A 23,836-nucleotide genomic window follows, 5' to 3' on the forward strand; every position below is an offset into this window, starting at 1 on the left:
AGTATTGGGTGTCTATGTCGTTCCCTTTCATGGGTAAAAAATTGCCAAAAAGTCAAATTTCGGGGGTTTTTGATCTAATTTATCCCCTTGGATGAGGTGTTATTACCTTATATAGTTATATGGGCGTATACAGGGGTTCATTACCTTTCATAAGACATGGGTACATTAATGCACCCATTGAGAAATTTGGGAGGGGTACCTTGGCCCACCCCTTAAATTTTGGAAATTGACCAATTTCAACATTGGGTATTATAGTACAGGACCCTAATATCTATTATGATAAATTTGGGTGGTCCACCTCGTTTCCTTCTAGGGGTACAAAATTGCCAAAAATATAAACGTAAGCAATACGTTATACCACGTGTTTGGTTTTCGGCCTAATTTATCTCCTTGGATGAGGTCCTATTACCTTATATAGTTATATGGGCGTATACAGGGGTCCATTCCCTTTCATAAGACATAGGTATATTAATGCACCCCTTGAAAAATTTGGGAGGGGTACCTTGGCCCACCCCTTAAATTTTGGAAATTGCCAAATCTAAAAATTGGGTGTGGTAGCCTAGGACCATAGTATGTACCTCTATCAGTATTGGGGGTCTATGTCGTTCCCTTTCATGTGTAAAAAAATTGCCAAAAATTCAAATTTCGGAGGTTTTTGACCTAATTTATCCCCTTGGATGAGGTATTATTACCTTATATGGTTATATGGGCGTATACAGGGGTCCATTCCCTTTCATAACATATGGGTATATTAATGCACCCCTTGAAAAATTTGGGAGGGGTACCATGGCCCACCCCTTAAATTTTGGAAATTGCCCAATTTCAACATTGGGTATTATAGTACAGGACCCTAATATGTATCATGATAAATTTGGATGGTCCACCTCGTTCCCTTCTAGGGGTACAAAATTGCCAAAACTATAAACGTAAGCAATACGTTATACCACGTGTTTGGTGTTTGGTCGATTTTATCCCCTTTGATGAGGTGTTATTATCCTATATAGTTATATGGTCATGTATAGGGGTCCATTACCTTTCATAAGATATGGGTATATTTGTGCACTCCTTTAAAAATTTGGGAGGGGTACTTTGCCCCACCCCTTAAATTTTGGAAATTGCTCATTTTATATATTTGGTATTATAGTACTGGACCCTAACATGTATTATGATAAATTTGGGTGGTCCACCTCGTTCCCTTTTAGGGGTACAAAATTGTCAAAATATAAACGTAAGCAATACGTTGTACCACGTGTTTGGTCTTTTGGCCCAATTTATCCTCTTGGATGAGGTTCTATTACCTTATATGGTTATATGGTTATGTATAGGGTCTATTCCCTATCATAAGACATAGGTACATTTGTGCACCCCGGGAGGGGTACTTTGACCCACCCCTTAAATTTTAGAAATTGCTCATTTTATATATTTGGTATTATAGTACTGGACCCTAACATGTATTATGATAAATTTGGGTGGTCCACCTCGTTCCCTTTTAGGGGTACAAATTGTCAAAATATAAACGTAAGCAATACGTTGTACCACGTGTTTGGTTTGACCTAAGTTATCCCCTTGGATGAGGTTCTATTACCTTATATGGTTATATGGTTATGTATAGGGGTCTATTCCCTATCATAAGACATAGGTACATTTGTGCACTCTTTTAAAAATTTGGGAGGGGTACTTTGGCCCACCCCTTAAATTTTGGAAATTGCCCAATTTAAGCATTTGGTATTATAGTACAAGACCCTAACATGTATTATGATAAATGTGGGTGGTTCACCTCGTTCCCTTTTAGGGGTACGAAATTGCCAAATTTTAGTACAACCACGTGTTTCGTTTTTTACCTAATTTATTCACATGGATGAGGTCCTATTACCTTATATGATTATATGGTCATGTATAGGTGTTCATTCCCTATTATAAGACATGGGTACATTGATGCACCCAGGGATGGGTACCATGGCCAATCTCTTAAATTTTGGAAATTTTCCAATTTAAGCATTCGGTATCATAGTACATGCCTCAACATGTATCATGATAAATTTGGGTGGTCCACATCGTTCTCTTTTAAGGGTACAAAATTGCTAAAATATAAACATAAGCAATATGTTGTATCACGTGTTTGGTTTTTGGCCCAATTTCTTCCCTTTGATGCGGTTTTATACCGTATATGGACATATGGTCATGTATATGGGTTCATTTCCTATCATAAGACATGAGTACATTGATGCATCCTTTAAAAATTTGGGAGGGGTATCTTGGCGCATCCACTCGGTTTTAGAAATTGTTTAATATAAGCATTTGGTATCTTCGTACAGGTCTTCAATATGTACCACTATAAATTTGGATGGTCCACATCGTTCCCTTTTCATAGGTAAAGAACTACCAAAAATCAAATTTCGGAGGTTATTGACCCCTATTTAGCATGTTATATGGATATGTACAGAGGTTTATTACCTTTATATGTTTATGTTCCCTTTTAAATTTGGGAATTATCAAATAACAAAATTCGGTAAACGTTTTCTAAGACCCATTGGTGTTCCTCTTATGGTCAAATATTCAAAATTTAAATGTTATTGACCGGCTTTATTATTGAATAAGTACTGCGTCATTGGTTTTGATTATTCCCGCCAAATATAAACGTAAGCAAGACGTTGTACCACGTGATTGTCCTTGATGAGGTAGTGTACAGGGATTCATTTCCTTTGTTGTGGTACTTCTTAAGTTTGAGTACACACGCACTTCTAGAAAACAGTTGGTTCTACTCAGGTAAACAATTGACGGACATTATTGACCTTATTGAACATATAATGATATGATTAACTCTAAGACTTAGGTATATCAAGAGAAATATTCTTTAAATTTGGGAATGGTGATAAACAGAATTTTAACATAAGGTGCGAAATTTGAAACAATACATTGAACTTTAGTCACAGCTCATAGTCTAAGATCATTGGTGGTGATTGATTTGAAATCTGATAGCTAACCTTATTGAATCTTATGACTCATAGACGAAAGGCAATACATGCTACAACAGTTTAAAATTTAATCATAAGGTGATGTAATCTGACACTAGCAAAGTTATTGTTAATGCAATTTGATTGGATGATCACTATCTTTCCTGCAATCTGATTGGTTGATCACTATCTTTCGTGCAATCTGATTGGTTGATGATTTTCAAATCTTTGCTGTATTCAGTTTTAAGTTTTGTTTAACATTTAAAAATCTTGGTTTCGTTCAACATTTTGCACTCACTGATAAATATGATCAAAACCGTTTATTTGTTAATCGAATAGTTAAAAACCGGATAAAGTTTGACGGTTAACCGTGAAACGTAAAATTTTTAGTTTGAAACTTTTTGTTTGAAAATTCTTGCTTTCAAATTTTTGTTTGAATTTTTTGTTTCAAAATTTTGTTTGACATTTTTTTTTGACAACTTTTGTTTCAAAATTTTTTTTTTGTTTAAAAATTTTTCGTTTGAAATTTTCGTTTCAAAATTTTGTTTAAAATTTTTCGTTTCCAAATTTTTTGTTTCAAAATTTTGTTTGAAATTTTTTCGCTTCAAAATTTTGTTTGAATTTTTTTCGTTTAAATTTTTTGTTGCAAAATTTTGTTTGAAAATTTTTGTTTAAAATTTTTTTTCGAAATTTTTGTTTTGAAATTTTTCGTTTCCAATTTTTTTTTGTTTAAAATTTTTAAGTTTGTGCACTCATTAGTGAAGAACCGGAACTGCTTAGAAGAAAATTTGGTTTGAAATTTTTCGTTTGAATTTTTTTTTGAAATGTTTGTTTCAAAGTTTGGTTTGACATTTTTAAAAGTTTGTGCACTTATTAGTAAAGAACTGGAATTGTTTAGAACAAAAACCTCTGGCAACATTGTGGTGCAATAGTACACGTCAGAACCTGGGGTTGTACTTGAAATGAAAAAACACAATTCATTGAAATGGATCATTTTATTACACTCCACATACATCCATACCAGATAGTGGTTCTGGATATTGTCGATACAATGTATTTTGAACTTCTTGCACTAGTTTGTCTTTAGCATATAATTTTAATTCCAATTGAAGTCTTTTAAGGTCTAATGCAATATCAATTGGTGGAAACTCAATGTCCATTTGATCACAAATAAACTGTTTATCAATACAGGTATGCACCCACGAACGATGTTGACAACCATCACAATATCTAGATACATGTTGTACAATATGCATAACACATTTTTCAAAATAGTACTTTTTCAGGAATATACTAGTTTTGTTGCACACTTCCACTGCATGTTTCACACACTGAAATACGCTGATGAATTTGTTCCATTCCGTTTGTGTTAGATACACCATGTTGCGAGGGACATGAAATGTACTCTTTTTACGTAACAGCACCATCTTCTCTTCGAGGACTGTACGCAGCACTACTTCATGATTTGAGCCTAATGATTTGACTATGGTCACATATAGCTCATCATGAAAATAATCGTTCATTTGGTCGATTCGTGAACATAATATTTGCCATTCTTCACAGGTCAGTTGTACACCAAATTGTTCTGCTTTGCCCAATCGAATCACAGGTTCAAATGTTCTAGCACTGATACCAATCATCACATGTTTTGTTTGAAATATATTTATTGGATAATAGCTTGCGAAGATGAACTCTTTATCGTTAGAAGTACACATCTTTCCTCCTGAAAAGCACTTGCTCAAATGATTTCGTGGGATGACACTGTATTTGCTGGTTTATAGTTATTGCTGACGTCATTGGAAAGGAATGTGCTGACGTTTGAATTCATGATTTCATCACAGTTGCTGACGTCATGCCGACCAACCATATTCATACAACTACAGCTGACGTCATTGGAAAGAAATGTGCTGACGTTTGAATTCATGATTTTGCTGATGAATCCGGCTGTGTACTAAATTCAAGTTGATGACTTCGACCCAAGAATCCTTTGTAACATAAAGATACAGATCCAGTATTTAAGAAACGCAGCAGTTCTTCTTGTTTTGATGATTCCATGGGTAAATATCTTGCTGGTAAAATTATATTCTTATCATTTTCAACCTTCACTACGATTCTTAATCCAAACTTTGTAGGGATCATTTGGCTAGCTAAGATTCTATAAGGTACATTCTGTTGTAAATCGGTAATCTTGGTAAATGATTTCATCACATCACGTGTGTTTAGAAACTGCAGACAAGTAGCCATGATGACGTTATCATGAATACTAACTCGAACGATACTTATATATGATGCAAAACTGATGACGTTGCATTATCATGTTCTGACGTGTACTATTGCACCACAATGTTGCCAGAGGTTTTTGTTCTAAACAATTCCAGTTCTTTACTAATAAGTGCACAAACTTTTAAAAATGTCAAACCAAACTTTGAAACAAACATTTCAAAAAAAAATTCAAACGAAAAATTTCAAACCAAATTTTCTTCTAAGCAGTTCCGGTTCTTCACTAATGAGTGCACAAACTTAAAAATTTTAAACAAAAAAAAATTTGGAAACGAAAAATTTCAAAACAAAAATTTCGAAAAAAAATTTTAAACAAAAATTTTCAAACAAAATTTTGCAACAAAAAATTTAAACGAAAAAAATTCAAACAAAATTTTGAAGCGAAAAAATTTCAAACAAAATTTTGAAACAAAAAATTTCAAACAAAAAATTTGGAAACGAAAAATTTTAAACAAAATTTTGAAACGAAAATTTCAAACGAAAAATTTTTAAACAAAAAAAAATTTTGAAACAAAAGTTGTCAAAAAAAAATGTCAAACAAAATTTTGAAACAAAAAATTCAAACAAAAATTTGAAAGCAAGAATTTTCAAACAAAAAGTTTCAAACTAAAAATTTTACGTTTCACGGTTAACCGTCAAACTTTATCCGGTTTTTAACTATTCGATTAACAAATAAACGGTTTTGATCATATTTATCAGTGAGTGCAAAATGTTGAACGAAACCAAGATTTTTAAATGTTAAACAAAACTTAAAACTGAATACAGCAAAGATTTGAAAATCATCAACCAATCAGATTGCACGAAAGATAGTGATCAACCAATCAGATTGCAGGAAAGATAGTGATCATCCAATCAAATTGCATTAACAATAACTTTGCTAGTGTCAGATTACATCACCTTATGATTAAATTTTAAACTGTTGTAGCATGTATTGCCTTTCGTCTATGAGTCATAAGATTCAATAAGGTTAGCTATCAGATTTCAAATCAATCACCACCAATGATCTTAGACTATGAGCTGTGACTAAAGTTCAATGTATTGTTTCAAATTTCGCACCTTATGTTAAAATTCTGTTTATCACCATTCCCAAATTTAAAGAATATTTCTCTTGATATACCTAAGTCTTAGAGTTAATCATATCATTATATGTTCAATAAGGTCAATAATGTCCGTCAATTGTTTACCTGAGTAGAACCAACTGTTTTCTAGAAGTGTGTGTGTACTCAAACTTAAGAAGTACCACAACAAAGAAAATGAATCCCTGTACACTACCTCATCAAGGACAATCACGTGGTACAACGTCTTGCTTACGTTTATATTTGGCGGGAATAATCAAAACCAATGACGCAGTACTTATTCAATAATAAAGCCGGTCAATAACATTTAAATTTTGAATATTTGACCATAAGAGGAACACCAATGGGTCTTAGAAAACGTTTACCGAATTTTGTTATTTGATAATTCCCAAATTTAAAAGGGAACATAAACATATAAAGGTAATAAACCTCTGTACATATCCATATAACATGCTAAATAGGGGTCAATAACCTCCGAAATTTGATTTTTGGTAGTTCTTTACCTATGAAAAGGGAACGATGTGGACCATCCAAATTTATAGTGGTACATATTGAAGACCTGTACGAAGATACCAAATGCTTATATTAAACAATTTCTAAAACCGAGTGGATGCGCCAAGATACCCCTCCCAAATTTTTAAAGGATGCATCAATGTACTCATGTCTTATGATAGGAAATGAACCCATATACATGACCATATGTCCATATACGGTATAAAACCGCATCAAAGGGAAGAAATTGGGCCAAAAACCAAACACGTGATACAACATATTGCTTATGTTTATATTTTAGCAATTTTGTACCCTTAAAAGAGAACGATGTGGACCACCCAAATTTATCATGATACATGTTGAGGCATGTACTATGATACCGAATGCTTAAATTGGAAAATTTCCAAAATTTAAGAGATTGGCCATGGTACCCATCCCTGGGTGCATCAATGTACCCATGTCTTATAATAGGGAATGAACACCTATACATGACCATATAATCATATAAGGTAATAGGACCTCATCCATGTGAATAAATTAGGTAAAAAACGAAACACGTGGTTGTACTAAAATTTGGCAATTTCGTACCCCTAAAAGGGAACGAGGTGAACCACCCACATTTATCATAATACATGTTAGGGTCTTGTACTATAATACCAAATGCTTAAATTGGGCAATTTCCAAAATTTAAGGGGTGGGCCAAAGTACCCCTCCCAAATTTTTAAAAGAGTGCACAAATGTACCTATGTCTTATGATAGGGAATAGACCCCTATACATAACCATATAACCATATAAGGTAATAGAACCTCATCCAAGGGGATAACTTAGGTCAAACCAAACACGTGGTACAACGTATTGCTTACGTTTATATTTTGACAATTTGTACCCCTAAAAGGGAACGAGGTGGACCACCCAAATTTATCATAATACATGTTAGGGTCCAGTACTATAATACCAAATATATAAAATGAGCAATTTCTAAAATTTAAGGGGTGGGTCAAAGTACCCCTCCCGGGGTGCACAAATGTACCTATGTCTTATGATAGGGAATAGACCCTATACATAACCATATAACCATATAAGGTAATAGAACCTCATCCAAGAGGATAAATTGGGCCAAAAGACCAAACACGTGGTACAACGTATTGCTTACGTTTATATTTTGACAATTTTGTACCCCTAAAAGGGAACGAGGTGGACCACCCAAATTTATCATAATACATGTTAGGGTCCAGTACTATAATACCAAATATATAAAATGAGCAATTTCCAAAATTTAAGGGGTGGGGCAAAGTACCCCTCCCAAATTTTTAAAGGAGTGCACAAATATACCCATATCTTATGAAAGGTAATGGACCCCTATACATGACCATATAACTATATAGGATAATAACACCTCATCAAAGGGGATAAAATCGACCAAACACCAAACACGTGGTATAACGTATTGCTTACGTTTATAGTTTTGGCAATTTTGTACCCCTAGAAGGGAACGAGGTGGACCATCCAAATTTATCATGATACATATTAGGGTCCTGTACTATAATACCCAATGTTGAAATTGGGCAATTTCCAAAATTTAAGGGGTGGGCCATGGTACCCCTCCCAAATTTTTCAAGGGGTGCATTAATATACCCATATGTTATGAAAGGGAATGGACCCCTGTATACGCCCATATAACCATATAAGGTAATAATACCTCATCCAAGGGGATAAATTAGGTCAAAAACCTCCGAAATTTGAATTTTTGGCAATTTTTTTACACATGAAAGGGAACGACATAGACCCCCAATACTGATAGAGGTACATACTATGGTCCTAGGCTACCACACCCAATTTTTAGATTTGGCAATTTCCAAAATTTAAGGGGTGGGCCAAGGTACCCCTCCCAAATTTTTCAAGGGGTGCATTAATATACCTATGTCTTATGAAAGGGAATGGACCCCTGTATACGCCCATATAACTATATAAGGTAATAGGACCTCATCCAAGGAGATAAATTAGGCCGAAAACCAAACACGTGGTATAACGTATTGCTTACGTTTATATTTTTGGCAATTTTGTACCCCTAGAAGGAAACGAGGTGGACCACCCAAATTTATCATAATAGATATTAGGGTCCTGTACTATAATACCCAATGTTGAAATTGGTCAATTTCCAAAATTTAAGGGGTGGGCCAAGGTACCCCTCCCAAATTTCTCAATGGGTGCATTAATGTACCCATGTCTTATGAAAGGTAATGAACCCCTGTATACGCCCATATAACTATATAAGGTAATAACACCTCATCCAAGGGGATAAATTAGATCAAAAACCCCCGAAATTTGACTTTTTGGCAATTTTTTACCCATGAAAGGGAACGACATAGACACCCAATACTAATAGAGGTACATACTATGGTCCTAGGCTACCATACCAAATTTTTAGATTTGGCAATTTCCGAAATTTAAGGGGGGTGGTCCTAGGCACCCCTGCCAAAATTTAAGGGGTGGGCCAAGGTACCCCTGCCAAAATTTAGAGGGGGTGGTCCTAGGTACCCCTAGGTCATTGACCCCGGGCCAAGGTCATTGACCTTTGACCTTTGAGCCATTAAGCCATACGTCGGGAACTACTACTATGTGGTATAAACAGTTCAACGCAATGAGTCGTCACCGTTTGACTGTTGATGAGGTACGTTCTATGCTACTGGATGAAGATTCTGGCGAATCATTGAATTTTGGTAGTGAATCTGATATTTCATATAGTGATGTAGAGCCTGAATTTGGAGGAATATCCAATTCTGAATTTAGTAATGCAAGTACGTACTGACAGTGAAGATGAAGATCGGAATCTGCATGTGTCTGGAAGGTCGTGGCAATACATTCAACGTGCTATAAAATCTCGTACTCATAACATTGTTACACATAGTAACGGTCCAACGGCATTAGCTAAGAATGCCAAGACAAATATTGATGCATTTTCTCTATTCATCAATAATGAAATTATCAATGTAATTGTGACATTCTCTAACCAAAGGGGCCGACAGAATGCAGAAGTTGGGAATGAATCTTTTCCCGATGGAACACGTCGTATATGGACAGACACTGATGCAGTGTAAATTCGAGCTTTTCTTGGATTGTTCATCCTGATGGGACGATACCATGAAATGCGCGAAAAAATTCATGATTTGTGAAGAACATATATAAGAGTAACACGCCCTATATATGCAGCTACTATGAGCCGCAATCGATTCGTAACTCTTCTTTCTGTCATTCGTTTTGATGATATGGAATCCAGAGATGAACGAAAACAACTAGATAAACTTGCGCCACTCTGAGATGTGACAGATATATTTGCAACTAACTGTAAAGCTATGTATGAAGCGTCATCTTTCGGTACAGTTGATGAGCAACTGGTAAAATTTCGAGGCAGATGCCCCTTCAAGGTATACATGCCTAACAAACCGGGGGAAATACGGCATAAAAGTATGGATGCTTTGTGATGCTACAACGTTCTACTGCTGTAACCTGCAAGTATATTTAGGCCGAACTGGTGATCAGTCTGAAGTGTTGTGAAAGATCAGCCAGAAGGACCCCGTGTTGTGAAAGACCTTGTGAATTTTTTGGATGAATTCTGGTCGCAATGTAACTACGGACAACTTTTTCACAGATATTTTTTTAGCAGAAGAACTTTTGAGATGAAATGTAACTCTGGTGGGAACCATACAAAAAAAATCGCGAAGATCTTCCTAAGTGTCTGGTTAATGTGAAGGAGAGAGCGCTTTATACACCTATTCACCAAGGACCTGACATTGGTCTCATATGTACCGAAAAAAATAATTGTGTCATTCTCCTCTCAAGCATGCATCATGAACACAGCCAGCATTACTGATGAAAGTAACGACTTCAAGCCAGAAATTATAGTGGATTACAACAGAACAAAGAGTGGCGTTGACATTTTAGATAAGCTTATTCGGGAATATACTTACCGTAGAGGAACTAGAAGGTGGCCAATGGCTTTATTTCTCAACTGGATAGATATAGTACCCTATAATACTTTTGTCATTTGGAAAGATAATTTGCAAAAAGATATCAACTTGAAGTCTCTGAAACATTTTCTAGAGGACATAGGCGCCGACTTGAAGAAAATATTAGGGGGTCCAAATAATGAATAAATATATCATAATTGTATTCAATTAACTGCTTGATGAAGGCCCCCCCCCCCAAATCTCGATCCGCTACTCCGCTGCAAAATTCACACTGCATTGATCTTCACTTGTCAGATCAGTTTGCCAGTGTTGGTTGAAGCTTCTGTGCTCTATTCAACACCATTCTGAAAACCGCCTTTTCTATCGAATAAGAAGGCTGTAGGGATGGCCACGAGCGACTTCGAGTGTTTTTTTTTTAACGACTCGACTCGAAACAGACATATTTAAGCTTGACTCAAGAACTCGGCTCGAAAAATTTCCTCCAACTCGACTCGAATTCAAGTCGTGCTTCGAGTCGAGTCTAGCCAAATAGAGTTAAATTTTGTGTAGTTTCAAGTACTCTCTTCAACTATCCTACATAGACAGCGTAATTATTATCAATTATACTACTGATACTACAACTTATTATTATTATTATTATTATTATTATTATTATTATTATTATTATTATTATTATTATTATTATTATTATTATAACACAGTGTATAATACGTGTCTCGTGAAGTCTAAGAGGCATGGTCATCGTTCATGAGATTCTGAATTTGAGTTCCGGAGAAGCAAGGATTTGGCTCGAGCCAAAAATTGTTAAAAGTTATAGGGCGCTGGCCAAACATGTTCAAAACTGCTCGGTTCGGGCTTAGGGTTGTCGGCCTGGGTGAGCCGATCTAAGCCGATGGCTCACACAAATTGAGCCAAACAGAGCTGATGGCTCAGTTAGGGCAAATCGATGGCTCATCCCAACCATGCCGGCTCCAGCATTTCGCTCCGTTTTAGTTCGACTCGTGCCCATCCCTAGAAGGCTGTTCCTAACGTTGAATTAAAGGAATAACGAAGTTTACGACAGAAATTCTTGCTCCTCTTTGTTAATTCTTCCTCGGCCGGATTATATTGGGGGCGCAAGGACCCGACCTCTAAATATTGGGGGGGGGGCAAAAGTGTCCTGCCCAAGTCGGCGCCTATGCTAAAGGAACTGGGCAGACAGTTGATTGCACCGCAGTTGGAATGCCGTGCTTCACATATCGAAACTATGCCACAAGGCTAAAAGGATTCCATAGTCCAGGCTATAAGACTTACTGGAAGGGACGTAAGAAAAGTAAAGTATCAAACCGAGTCTGAGGATGAAAGAGTTCCAGCAAAACGAGGTAGGTATAGTCTGTGCCCTAGATCAACAAATGACACCAAGTAATCTCGGAAGTGCAATAAATGCAGCAAGTTTTTGTATAAATGTCACACTTCATGTGTAATTTCATGTCTTGGTTGCAACAACGATGAGAAGCAAAACTAGAGATGCAAGGCCTCGGAAAAAAACCGGCTTTTTTGAAAAAAAAAACTTGGTTTTATCTGCTTCGCTTTTTTGCTTGGGAAATTTTGGGCTTTTTTGAAAATTTTGCTTTAAACTGATACAGCAGACTTTGTTTCGCTTCTCTACAACAAAAAACTCATTTAGTTAGTGGTTAATGCATATAATAATATGAAACCTCGAAAATAAACCACGAATTTCAAAAAGATTTTTTAAAATTCTTAACATATTTACACTATGAATTCCAAAGGATTATCCAATATATGTAATAATTAGTCTCTTATATACAATAAGTATTTTAAAATGATATACAAATAATTAGCAAATTTGTATGTAGTATTTTACTTCAAAATATCGCACAACCTTTTTTTGAAGCAAAATAAAGAAAAACATGAGAGAAATCTGCACATCAAGAGTTTCCTTTCGGGTAGTTCTGTACATTCTTGAATTTTTTCAGTAAAGTTTTAACTTTCAAATACATTGTATGAATATTTCGAACAAATTTCTCCCGATTGATCACATACGTAATAATCTGTTACCACCTATCAGGTTCTTCGGATCTGCAAAATCGGTAATGCTCCAAATTCTGTAATGCACTAACTGTTCCTTAAGCTTGTTCAGAATCGGGAAAGTATCAAATTTTCTGTTCATGGATCATATACTTAATAGACGGTTCATCTGAGCGTATTGTTTCCTAGGCTACAAAGGCGCAAATCTGTCTTCAACATTGGGGGGGACGGGTAAGACGGTCCCGTATATATATATATATATATATATATATATATATATATATATATATATATATATATATATATATATATATATATATATATATATATATATATATATATATATATATATATATATATATATATATATATATATATATATATATATATATATATATATATATATATATATATAAGCGATGTTCAAAATATTTATGAAGTTGAAAAACAATGCTGTGAAGGATCAGGGGATCAGAATTGTCTTCAGTGACGAATTTAGGAGGCTATCGGGCTTATTCTCCCCTCGAAATAATTTGTTAGTTTTATGCATTCCACGTACAACAATAATCCTTCTTACCATTTCTAAGAATGTCATTGACTTTCCATTTTCTTATGCTTTTTGTTTAGAAATAATACTGTATTTGTCAAATTTCATTCCATGTAAGAACCGCGTCCTTAATTGTTCTTTCTGTCATCCTTTCTATTTCTCTGTTTCTTTTTCTTGACGTTACTACTTTCATTTCGCATATCATACTTTATCGACCGTTGTCAGTTGTGATTCAAGTTGGCCGTCATCAGTAACACCAAAACTAGAGGAGTTGATAAGCGAAACTAGTGTTCCACACCAACATGCGCGGATATCAACATGACAGGACTTTACTTATTATAACTGGTCGATGTAATCCTTGTGTAGGCGCTGGTTTCTTAATAATTTTGCGACGTTGCCTTGAGACTGTTCAATATATTGCATTTCATAAAACACAAGATTATATGAATTCAAAAAATACAAACAAACTTGCTATATGAACATTATTATATGTAGATTAATGCGATATTAACACAATACACGTAGCTACCGTTGCTTTCTTGGTGTCACGTTTTTTACACACACACTCATCCTGCTGCTGGGGAGAAAAAGTATTAGTTTTTATGTTGCTGCCTCTTCATTTACTTACTGGCGTTAGTTTTTATTGAGAAGAACGCTCAGTTCTGAACATACCGCCCGCCTTGAAGGAATTTCTTCAACAAATCTATGAATGATTAAATTGGTTCATGAACTTAATATACACAACAATAGATAACACAAGTTATGAATGAATGATATAAACATAAACAGAATAATGCACACACAACACAACACTATGAATCACACAATGTACACACTATGAATACACCAACACATTAACTCTGCTTAGGAAGCGGGCACAATTGACGAATAGATCTTGTTGTTGTACCTCTGGTAGTTTTCACTGTCGCCACTCGTACTATTCCGTCCTTCCCAGGAAACAATTGCACAATACGTCCAGTTTTCCATTTTAGAGGTGGAATGTTATCTTCTTTGATGAGCACCAAATCACCTTCCAGAAGATTGGGAAATTTTCTTCTCCACTTGGATCGTTCTAGAAGACTTGATAGATACTCCTTTGACCATCTGGACCAAAATTGCTGATGAAGTTGTTGTATGTATTGCCATCTCGAAAGTCTGTTGACAGGAATATTTTTCAAGTTAGGTTCTGACATGGTAGTGAGTGCGTCGCCTATTAGGAAATGACCAGGTGTTAAAGGATGTAGGTCGTTTGGATCATTTGATAATGGTGTTAAGGGTCTAGAGTTTAAGCAAGCCTCAATCAGTGTCAAAATAGTGTTCATCTCTTCGTAGGTGAGTGAAGCACTTCCCACAGCTCTCTTTAAATGGTATTTGAGAGATTTAATTGATGATTCCCATAAGCCTCCGAAGTTTGGTGATCTTGCTGGAATAAAAACCCACGTGATGTTATCAGCTGCTAGAAAATTATGTAATTTTTCTTTATGGTGTTCTGATTCAAATAAAGTCTTCAATTCTTGTAGTTCCCTTTTTGCACCAACGAAGTTACTTGCATTGTCAGAATACAGTTTAGCGCATTTTCCTCGACGAGCCATGAATCGCTTTAATGCTCCAATAAACGCCTCTGTAGTTAGATCACTAACAAGTTCAATGTGAACCGCCTTAGTCGCAAAACACACGAAAAGTGCTATATATGCCTTATGGAGTTTGGCTCCCCGTCGGTTACTCGATTTAAGGTAAATGGGCCCACAGTAGTCAACGCCGCTGTGAAGAAATGGTCTTGTTGGTTGAACTCTGTCAGCTGGTAGATCTCCCATCATCTGTTTACCATCTTTAGGATTGTTTCTGAAACATGTGACACACTGATGCACAACTTGACGAACCAAGTTCCGTCCACGTATTGGCCAATATGATTGTCGCAAGGATGATAACAATAATTGAGGCCCGGCATGCAGTAGCTTCTTATGTTCTTCTTGGGCGATTAACTTTGTCAAATTGCAGTTAGCTGGAAGTACGATAGGATGTTTCTGTCCTTCAGTAAGATCTGCTGCATTTAATCTTCCTCCGACTCTGATGATTTGCCTCTCATCCAAGTATGGGTTCAAATTTCTCAGTTGACTTTGGTTGTCGACTTCCTTTCCTGATCTCAATGCATTTAATTCCTTGTGAAATGCTTGTTGTTGTGATAGTTTAATAAGACATTCGAGTGCTTCATGTAATTCACTTACTGTAAGATGCCCATGCTGTCTGTCACAATTAGATCTTCTCATGTTGTGTGTGAATCGTAGGCAATAAGCAGTTACACGTTGCAATCTTCTTAATGATGAATATCTGTCTAAGAGTTGACACGGTGTTGTGGAAACCATTACTGCTGTATTTTTTCGTCGCTCGGGAACATTGCTTAGGTCACAAACATCTTCCCTCGTCTGTAAGTATAATTTCTCAGATAACCAGGAAGGCCCATGCCACCATAATTCATTATCAAGAATTTCTGACGGTGTTAATCCTCTCGATATATGATCTGCTGGATTCTCCTCTGTTCTGATGTGTCTCCATTCATAGTTACAAGTCAATTGTTGAATTTCCGCTACACGATTTGCAACATACGTCTTCCATTGAGAACAAGGTCCTCTTATCCATGCTAATACAATGGTGGAATCTGACCATAAAACAACCTTATCGATCTTGCAGTGTAATGCTTGTATTACTTTCTGAGTTAGCTGTGCAAGTAACAAAGCTGCACAAAGTTCTAGGCGAGGAATAGTTGTCTTCTTCAACGGTGCTACTCGAGATTTTGAACATAGTAAGTTCGCTGTGAATTTTCCATTTTTTGTGCTAGATGTTACATATATACAAGCTCCATATCCATTCTGAGATCCGTCGCAAAATCCGTGAATTTCTACCTGCGATTGTGTTTCTTGAATAACCTTCCGCTGAACATATAGTGATTCCAAATCTTGAAGTTGCTGCTCAAAAGTTTCCCACTCTGAATGCAATGGGGCTGGAACCTTTTCATCCCAATTCAATTTTAATTCCCACAAACGTTGCAGAAATATTTTTGCCTTAAGAATAACTGGTCCTATTAATCCTAAGGGATCAAATATGCTCGCTACTGTAGCAAGAATAGTCCTCTTCGTGATTTGTTGAGAGTTGTTTCTTGGTTTGACAGAGAAAGAAAATGTGTCTTTAATGGGGTTCCACAACAATCCTAAACTTCTTGTGATGCAATCATCATTTGGTTGAATGGTGAAATTTGATTCTTGAAGTTCACTGGGTATTTTTGAAAGGAGTGAAGTGTCGTTGCTACACCATTTTCTCAAACAAAACCCACCTCTTTGCAGAAGAGTTGTGAGTTGACCTTGTAATTCATGTAGTTCTTTCTTCGTGTTTGTCCCTGTTTGAAGATCATCAATATAGAAATCCCTCATTACAACTTCTGCTGCCTTAGGGAAATTCTTCTTCTCTTCTATGGCTAGTTGCTGAAGACATCTAGTGGCTAGAAAAGGAGCTGCTGCAGTACCATATGTTACAGTTTTGAGTCGATATATTTTTATTGCTTCTTGAGGGTTTTCTCTCCACAGTATTTTCTGGTAGTTTGCATCTGAATCATGTACCCTAATGTTGCGATACATCTTCTCTATATCAGCTGTCATGACGTATTGATGTTGCCTGAATCTTGTTGTTATGGAAAATAATTCTTCTTGGATTGTAGGCCCGACTCTCATCGTGTCATTTAATGAAAGTCCAGAAGTTGTTTTGCACGATGCATCAAATACAACCCTGAGTTTGGTAGTAGTACTGGTCTCCTTCATAACGCAATGATGGGGAAGATAGTAGTCTGGCATCATTGTATCGCTCTCTGCTCTAGTTATTTCTTCCATATGGCCCAAATCTTCGTACTCTTTCATGAACGCTATATATGCCCTTTTTTTCTCAGGATCCTTCATAAGCCTTTTTTCCATCGAATAAAGTCTTCTCGTTGCAATCTCCTTGGATTTACCAAGATTCCCCACATTTTCTTTAAAGGGAAGTCTGACGACGAATCTCCCAGTCTCGTCTCTCCGGTGTGTTTCTTTGAAGTGTCTTTCACATTCTGCCTGCTCTTGACCTAATGGATGTTTTGTTGAACATTCTTCTATCGTCCAGAATTTTTGTAATTGCTCGTGTATTTTTTCTGTTGTGGAGAGGTGACACACATTTGTCGAAATGTGTGGTTGATTGTCTATTTTTCCAGCTACAATCCAGCCAAACAATGTTTTGTGCAAGGTTGGATACCCTGCCTTGAGTTTTATTTGCCCTTCACAAAGTAGATCAAAGAATACTTCCGCCCCCAATAACATGTCAATACGCTGTGGTATGTTGAAGCTAGGATCTGCTAATTCAATGTTGGAAGGTATTTCCCACGATGACGTGTCTACACGAACCATAGGCAAGTCTTGTGATATTTGCGGCAATATGATGAAGTCTAATGTGGCTGAATAATTGTTATGTCTTGACTTAATTGTAGCCTGAACGCTATGGCATGACCTTGTATTAGCATTACCTATACCATGTATGTGTACAACGCTATTACTCTTTGTTAGTCCCAATAATTGAACCATTCTGTTTGTTAGGAAATTGGACTGAGAAGCACAATCGAGAAGTGTTCGACACATTTGAAAATTACCCTGTTTATCTTTAACATATACTACAGCTGTGGATAGCATAATGCTTGGTGGTCTCCTAAGATTCTGCGGTCCACTGTTTGTAGAACGAATATAATTACCTTCACATTCCTGCCCGAGTGATGTGGTTGCAGCGAGCGTGTTTTGACCTTGACCTATTTCCCTTTCATCTTGTGGTTCATTCGCTCTAGTGGGCGATGGACAACGCGAGTAGTGCAGTAATGTGTTATGCTTTTTATTGCATATTTTACAATTACCTGATAAGCACTCATTTGCCTTATGCGCTCGTTTGAGACAATTTATACACAAAGAAAGACGTTTAACTTCCTTAATTCTATCTCCTATAGATTTTCTCAACAATGACTGGCATTGAAATAATTTGTGTGAGCCTTTACAGCTGGGACATGCATTGTTGTCGGAACACGTTACGTGTGCTGTCGTTGAGTAAGAACTCTTTTTACCTGCCTTATTTGTTTGTTGATATTTGTTACTTGGAACTGAGGGTGTCTCTTTAGGTCTACGCTTATTATCAACTGCGTCTAAAACTTGGCAACGCTGCTGTAAAAATTGTGTCAGCTGTGACATGTTCGGTAATTCATTCGTTGATTGTGTTTTCTCCCACTCCTTATGTGTTGTATTGTCTAGTTTGGTCGCAATCAAATATATAAGTAATGCATCCCAGCTTTCTGTCGGTTGACCTAATGATTTTAAAGCCCTCAAATGTTTTACTGTGCTGTCTAAAAGAGATTTAAGCGAAACAGCCGACTCACGTTCCACCATTGGCATTTCAAATAAAGCTTTGACGTGTTTGTTAACAATATACTTTTTGTTTTCAAAACGTCCTTTGAGTAAAGTCCATGCTACATCATAGTTTTCAGAAGAAATTTCCAAGGCTTGTATTACTTCAAGCGCCTCCCCACGTAGAGAAGAACGTAAATAATGAAACCTTTGGACTGGCTGCAATGTGCTATTGTTATGTATTAATGCCTGAAACGTGTCATAGAACGACAACCACTCATCGTAACTTCCAGAAAAGGTCGGAAGGTTTATCACCGGCAACCTAACTGATGGATTAGAATTGCTTGCTTCATTGTTTTCATTTTTCTTTCCACTGGAGCTGTGTTGATTTATGAACACTTCCGTCTTAGCTGCTAAATCAAAATAAGTAGTCTCGAATTGCTCTCTTTCTTGCGTTTCCTGATCAATTTCTGATGAACCCTGTAACATTTCTATTTCGGATTGTATTGCATCAAATTCATCATAGCACTGTTTTATTTTCTCGTAACGTAACACTAACTGCGTAATATTCTGATCTTCTGTAAAACTATCTACAAAAGGTTTAAAACGAGTGAGTTTGGCCTTAATTTGGCCTCTCTTGAAAACTAATTCTTTCATTCTGTCCGTCATGCTTCACTCAAATTAAATACACTTTTAACACTTACGTTCTAAATGAGGCTTTGCTTTTACAAGCTTATTTTGTATAAGTGATACAAGGATAATATTATATTGAAATATGCACTCACTACCTACCTTGTTAACTGCACTGTAGAATCCTGATCCGGCGTGGAGGACCATTTGGTCGTTGTAACCCTTGTGTAGGCGCTGGTTTCTTAATAATTTTGCGACGTTGCCTTGAGACTGTTCAATATATTGCATTTCATAAAACACAAGATTATATGAATTCAAAAAATACAAACAAACTTGCTATATGAACATTATTATATGTAGATTAATGCGATATTAACACAATACACGTAGCTACCGTTGCTTTCTTGGTGTCACGTTTTTTACACACACACTCATCCTGCTGCTGGGGAGAAAAAGTATTAGTTTTTATGTTGCTGCCTCTTCATTTACTTACTGGCGTTAGTTTTTATTGAGAAGAACGCTCAGTTCTGAACAATAACAAAGGAACAATTATATCGTTTAGTTATTTTTAAAAGAAGGAAATGTTTGAATTAAAGAAAATCAAAACGGGGGAATAATTAGCCCGGGAAATTAGGACGGCCAAGAGGATGCTTTCTTTTTCTTGTATGAATAGAATAAAGGGTTAGATTCACTTTTAAATTTTTGTGTCATATCATATAGGATTTATCGATCTGTAATTCTTGTCATTATAACTTCAATTTATGCATAAATTAAAATATATTTAATTCTCAAACTCAGGTGGGCAATTGCCCACTTCCTTCCTTGTATTGGGCATAGCCCTCAAAAGAAAATCCTAAATACGCCATTGGTTGTCTTCAACATTGGAAGGGGGCAGATTTGAGGCTTATTCTAGATAAGGGAGATGAAACTCATATTACGGTAGATGAATCTGATCAACTGTTGTAGAGTATATTATATATTAGGTGATGTAGATGAAGTAGTAGTACATATCAGTATTACAAATCACTGCCGTGAAAACATTCTGAAATCTGAATACATGCATATTTATAATTGGTATGTTTCTAATTAGGCATCCACAAAGATCCACGTTAAAATTGTTTTATAGTAATATAATAATATAAATGACGACTTCCCCAAAACTATGAAGAAAGAATATCAATTATGGGTGACGCAACAATACTCTTTGAGCAAAATGATTATAATCTCAATAACATTACAGGAATCGTTTCAGAAATCTGACGCATGTCATACTCTTTACTTAACAGATGTAACCTTAAGATTAGAGAGAAAAATATTCCAGCAATTGAATTCTTTTCTTTGCTTACAAAACATCCTCTCTCAAAAGAAAAATTGGGACACGCGGAAATAATACGTAGGAACAAACCATGGTTCGAACTAGCAGAGAAGAGAAAACAGACAAAATTACGTTGGCTACAAAATCCGAATGAAGTAACTACACAAAATTTCGTAGACATCAGGCGAGGAACTTCCAAAACTTTTAGAACAAAAAAACGCGATATTTTGAAAGCTAAAATTTAGGAACTTGAAGATAGTAAAAATAAAAACATTCGGGACATGTATAAAGGGGTCAACGAATTTAAGAAAGGCTATCAACCTCGTTCTTATATATGAAAGAAAGCTGATGGAACAGTTCTCACTGATACAGATAGCATTTTAAAATAGATGGAAAGATTTCTTTGACGATTTGCTTAACACGCAGCCAAAAACTAATGTGCGTGGAGAAAGGAAGATACACACTGCAGAATCATATATTCCAGAACCCAATCGAATAGAAGTAAAACTCGCTATAAAGAAATTAAAGAAACACAAATCTCGGGTGCAAACGAAATTCCGGCTGAGTTAATTTTAGCTGGAGGCAAAAAATTGTGGAACAAGATACACAAACTCATTCTCCTTATCTACAACAAGGAAGAATTGCCACAAGAGTGGGAAGAATCAATCATTGTTCCAATTCACAAGAAAGGCGACAAAACTGACTGTAATAATTATCGAGGCATCTCTCTTCTGTTAACATCCTATAAAATCCTTTCAAACATTCTATTAGCAAGAATGAGCCCATACGCAGATGAAATGTTTGGAGATTATCAGTGTGGATTTAGACGAAATCGATCAACTATCGACCAAATATTTACCATTCGCCAAATACTCGAAAATATGCGGGAATACAGTAGTCCGGTACATCAACTATTTATTGATTTTAGAAAGGCTTATAACTCGGTTAGGAGAGAAACATTGTACAACGTTCTTACAGAATTTGGAATACCGAAAAAGCTAATTAGATTAATTAAGGCATGTTTAAATGAATCCCAAAGTAAAGTCCGGGTAGGAAAAGTTTTGGCCACGAGCTTTCACGTTAAGAATGGCCTGAAACAAGAAGATGCGTTGTCGTCATTATTATTCAACTTTGTCCTGGAATACGCTATAAGGAAGATGAAGGATAGCAACCAGGGCCTAGAGCTGAACGGTGTTCACCAGGTTATGCGTACGCTGATTATGTAAGTTTAGTAGGGGTTGATATGAGAAAAATAGAAAGAAATGCAGAGATCTTATTAGACACGCTTGCATGGACATGAGTTTAGAAGTAAATGCAGAGAAAACTAAATACATGGAAGTGCGTCGGGACCGTAATACGGCAAATTATGTAGCCTATGTGTTAAAATATTAAATAATACTTTTGATAAAGTGGATACTTTCAAACATCTAGGATCAATATTAACAGACGAAAATCATATTCACGAAGAAATTAAATGTCGACTAAAAACAGGGAATTCGTGTTATTATTCAGTTCAAAACCTCTTGTCGTCGCGAATTCTGTCGAGGGATTTGAAGCTTAAAATGTATAAAACGATAATCATACGCTTACTGAGTACAGAGCATAGACTGAAAGTATTTGAGAACAAGATCCCGAGAGAAATATTCGGACCAAGAGGAACGGGAATGGGGAATGGTGGAAACTTCATAACGACGAACTACGTAAATTATATGGCTTACCAAACATTGTTAAGGTCATCAAGTCTAGGAGGCTTAGGTGGGCAGGACATGTAGCCAGGATGGAAGAAAGTAGGAACGCTTTCAAAGTGTTAGCGGTAAGACCAATCGGAAAACGACTATTAAGAAGACCTAGGCGCAGATGGGAAGACAATATTAAGATGAATCTCGCAGAGATAGGAATACAAAGTAGAAACTGGATCCAGTTGGCTAAGAATAGAAGTCAGTGGAGAGCTTCTGTGAACGCGGCATTGAACCTCCGAGTTCCATAGGCTATAGAGTTTGTTAGCTTACGAAGCATGAGTAGATGCCTAGGCTGATACTACAAATAGATTAAATGCGCATTTACTGAAAAGATGGGTTCTACTGACATTGGATAGTCTATATACTCTTCGTGTGCTAGGGCCTAGGGGAGAGGAGGAGATAAGATTTCATATGAGATTACGTCACGCACAGTCGCACGGCTTCATTTTCATTATAAATGGAAAAGCCAAGAGAAACAAATTTCATCTAAGTTTCCTTTGTGGCAGTCGGACACAACTCATCACAGTTATCTGCAAAATGCACTTTTCAAATCGGCACTTTTCAAATCGGATTATTGGGAGAGCCTCTAGTTCCAATGTTGGGGGGGACATGTCTCCCCATTTCCCCGGAATTTGTGCCCGTACCTACAGCTGAGACAACTTTCCAGCATGAGGAGAGGGGCATATCCTCCTCTGGCATTTATTGCAATTTGTGCCCAAATAGCGGAAGTGGAATTAATACATATTGATGAGACTACTAAACTCACTACAGCACGAAGTTCAGTTTGAAATACTACAGAATATGATTCTTTTTTAAAAAAAATGGAAAAGCCAAGAGAAATCAATTTCATCTTACATTCCTTTGGGGCAGTCGGAGACAAATCCGAAAAAGCGCTTTTTAAATCAGATTATTGGGGGGGACAGTCCCCCCAGGTCTAACATTGGGGGGGACATGTCCCCCTCGTCCCCCCCGGGATTTGCGCCAGTGCTAGGCTATAGAATATATAACCACTATCACGGTTTACCCAGTCCTGAAAGTTTCTGAATTTTTAACAAGAAAGTTCAACTATCGTTACGAAACTTTTTTTTTTACAAAAAAGAAAAACTATGGAATACATTTAAAAAGAGTGAAAGAACCAATCACTGTTCCAATTCACAAGAAATACAACAAAATTGATTGTAATAATTATCGAGGAATTTCCCTTAACATTCTATTAATAAGATTGACCCCATACGCATATGAAATTATTAGAGATTATCAGTGTGGATTTAGTCGAAATCGACCAGATGTTTACCATTCAACAAATAGTCGAAAAGAAATGGAAAAATATTACCCAGTACATCAACCGTTTATTGATTTTAGAAAGGTTTACAACTCGGTTAGGAGGGAAACATTGTACAACATTCT

The 23,836-nt window shown here is 36.3% G+C and overlaps 1 protein-coding gene across 1 annotated transcript; it reads right to left on the reverse strand.

Annotated features, from left to right (window-relative positions):
- Positions 1 to 14,200: 14,200 nt before the first annotated feature.
- Positions 14,201 to 19,414, reverse strand: LOC145681749 (uncharacterized). The gene has a single exon (XM_081753359.1). It carries the CDS (start codon positions 19,412 to 19,414, stop codon positions 14,201 to 14,203), a length of 5,214 nt encoding a protein of 1,737 aa, XP_081609485.1.
- Positions 19,415 to 23,836: the final 4,422 nt, after the last annotated feature.

Source organism: Thermobia domestica, chromosome 3 (assembly GCF_964235325.1).
Source record: "Thermobia domestica chromosome 3, izTheDome1.hap1.1, whole genome shotgun sequence".
NCBI lineage: Eukaryota > Metazoa > Arthropoda > Insecta > Zygentoma > Lepismatidae > Thermobia > Thermobia domestica.

Coding starts and splice junctions, on each gene's coding strand:
- LOC145681749 (XM_081753359.1), bottom strand. CDS start 19,414: ATGACGGACAGAATGAAAGAATTAGTTTTCAAGAGAGGCCAAATTAAG.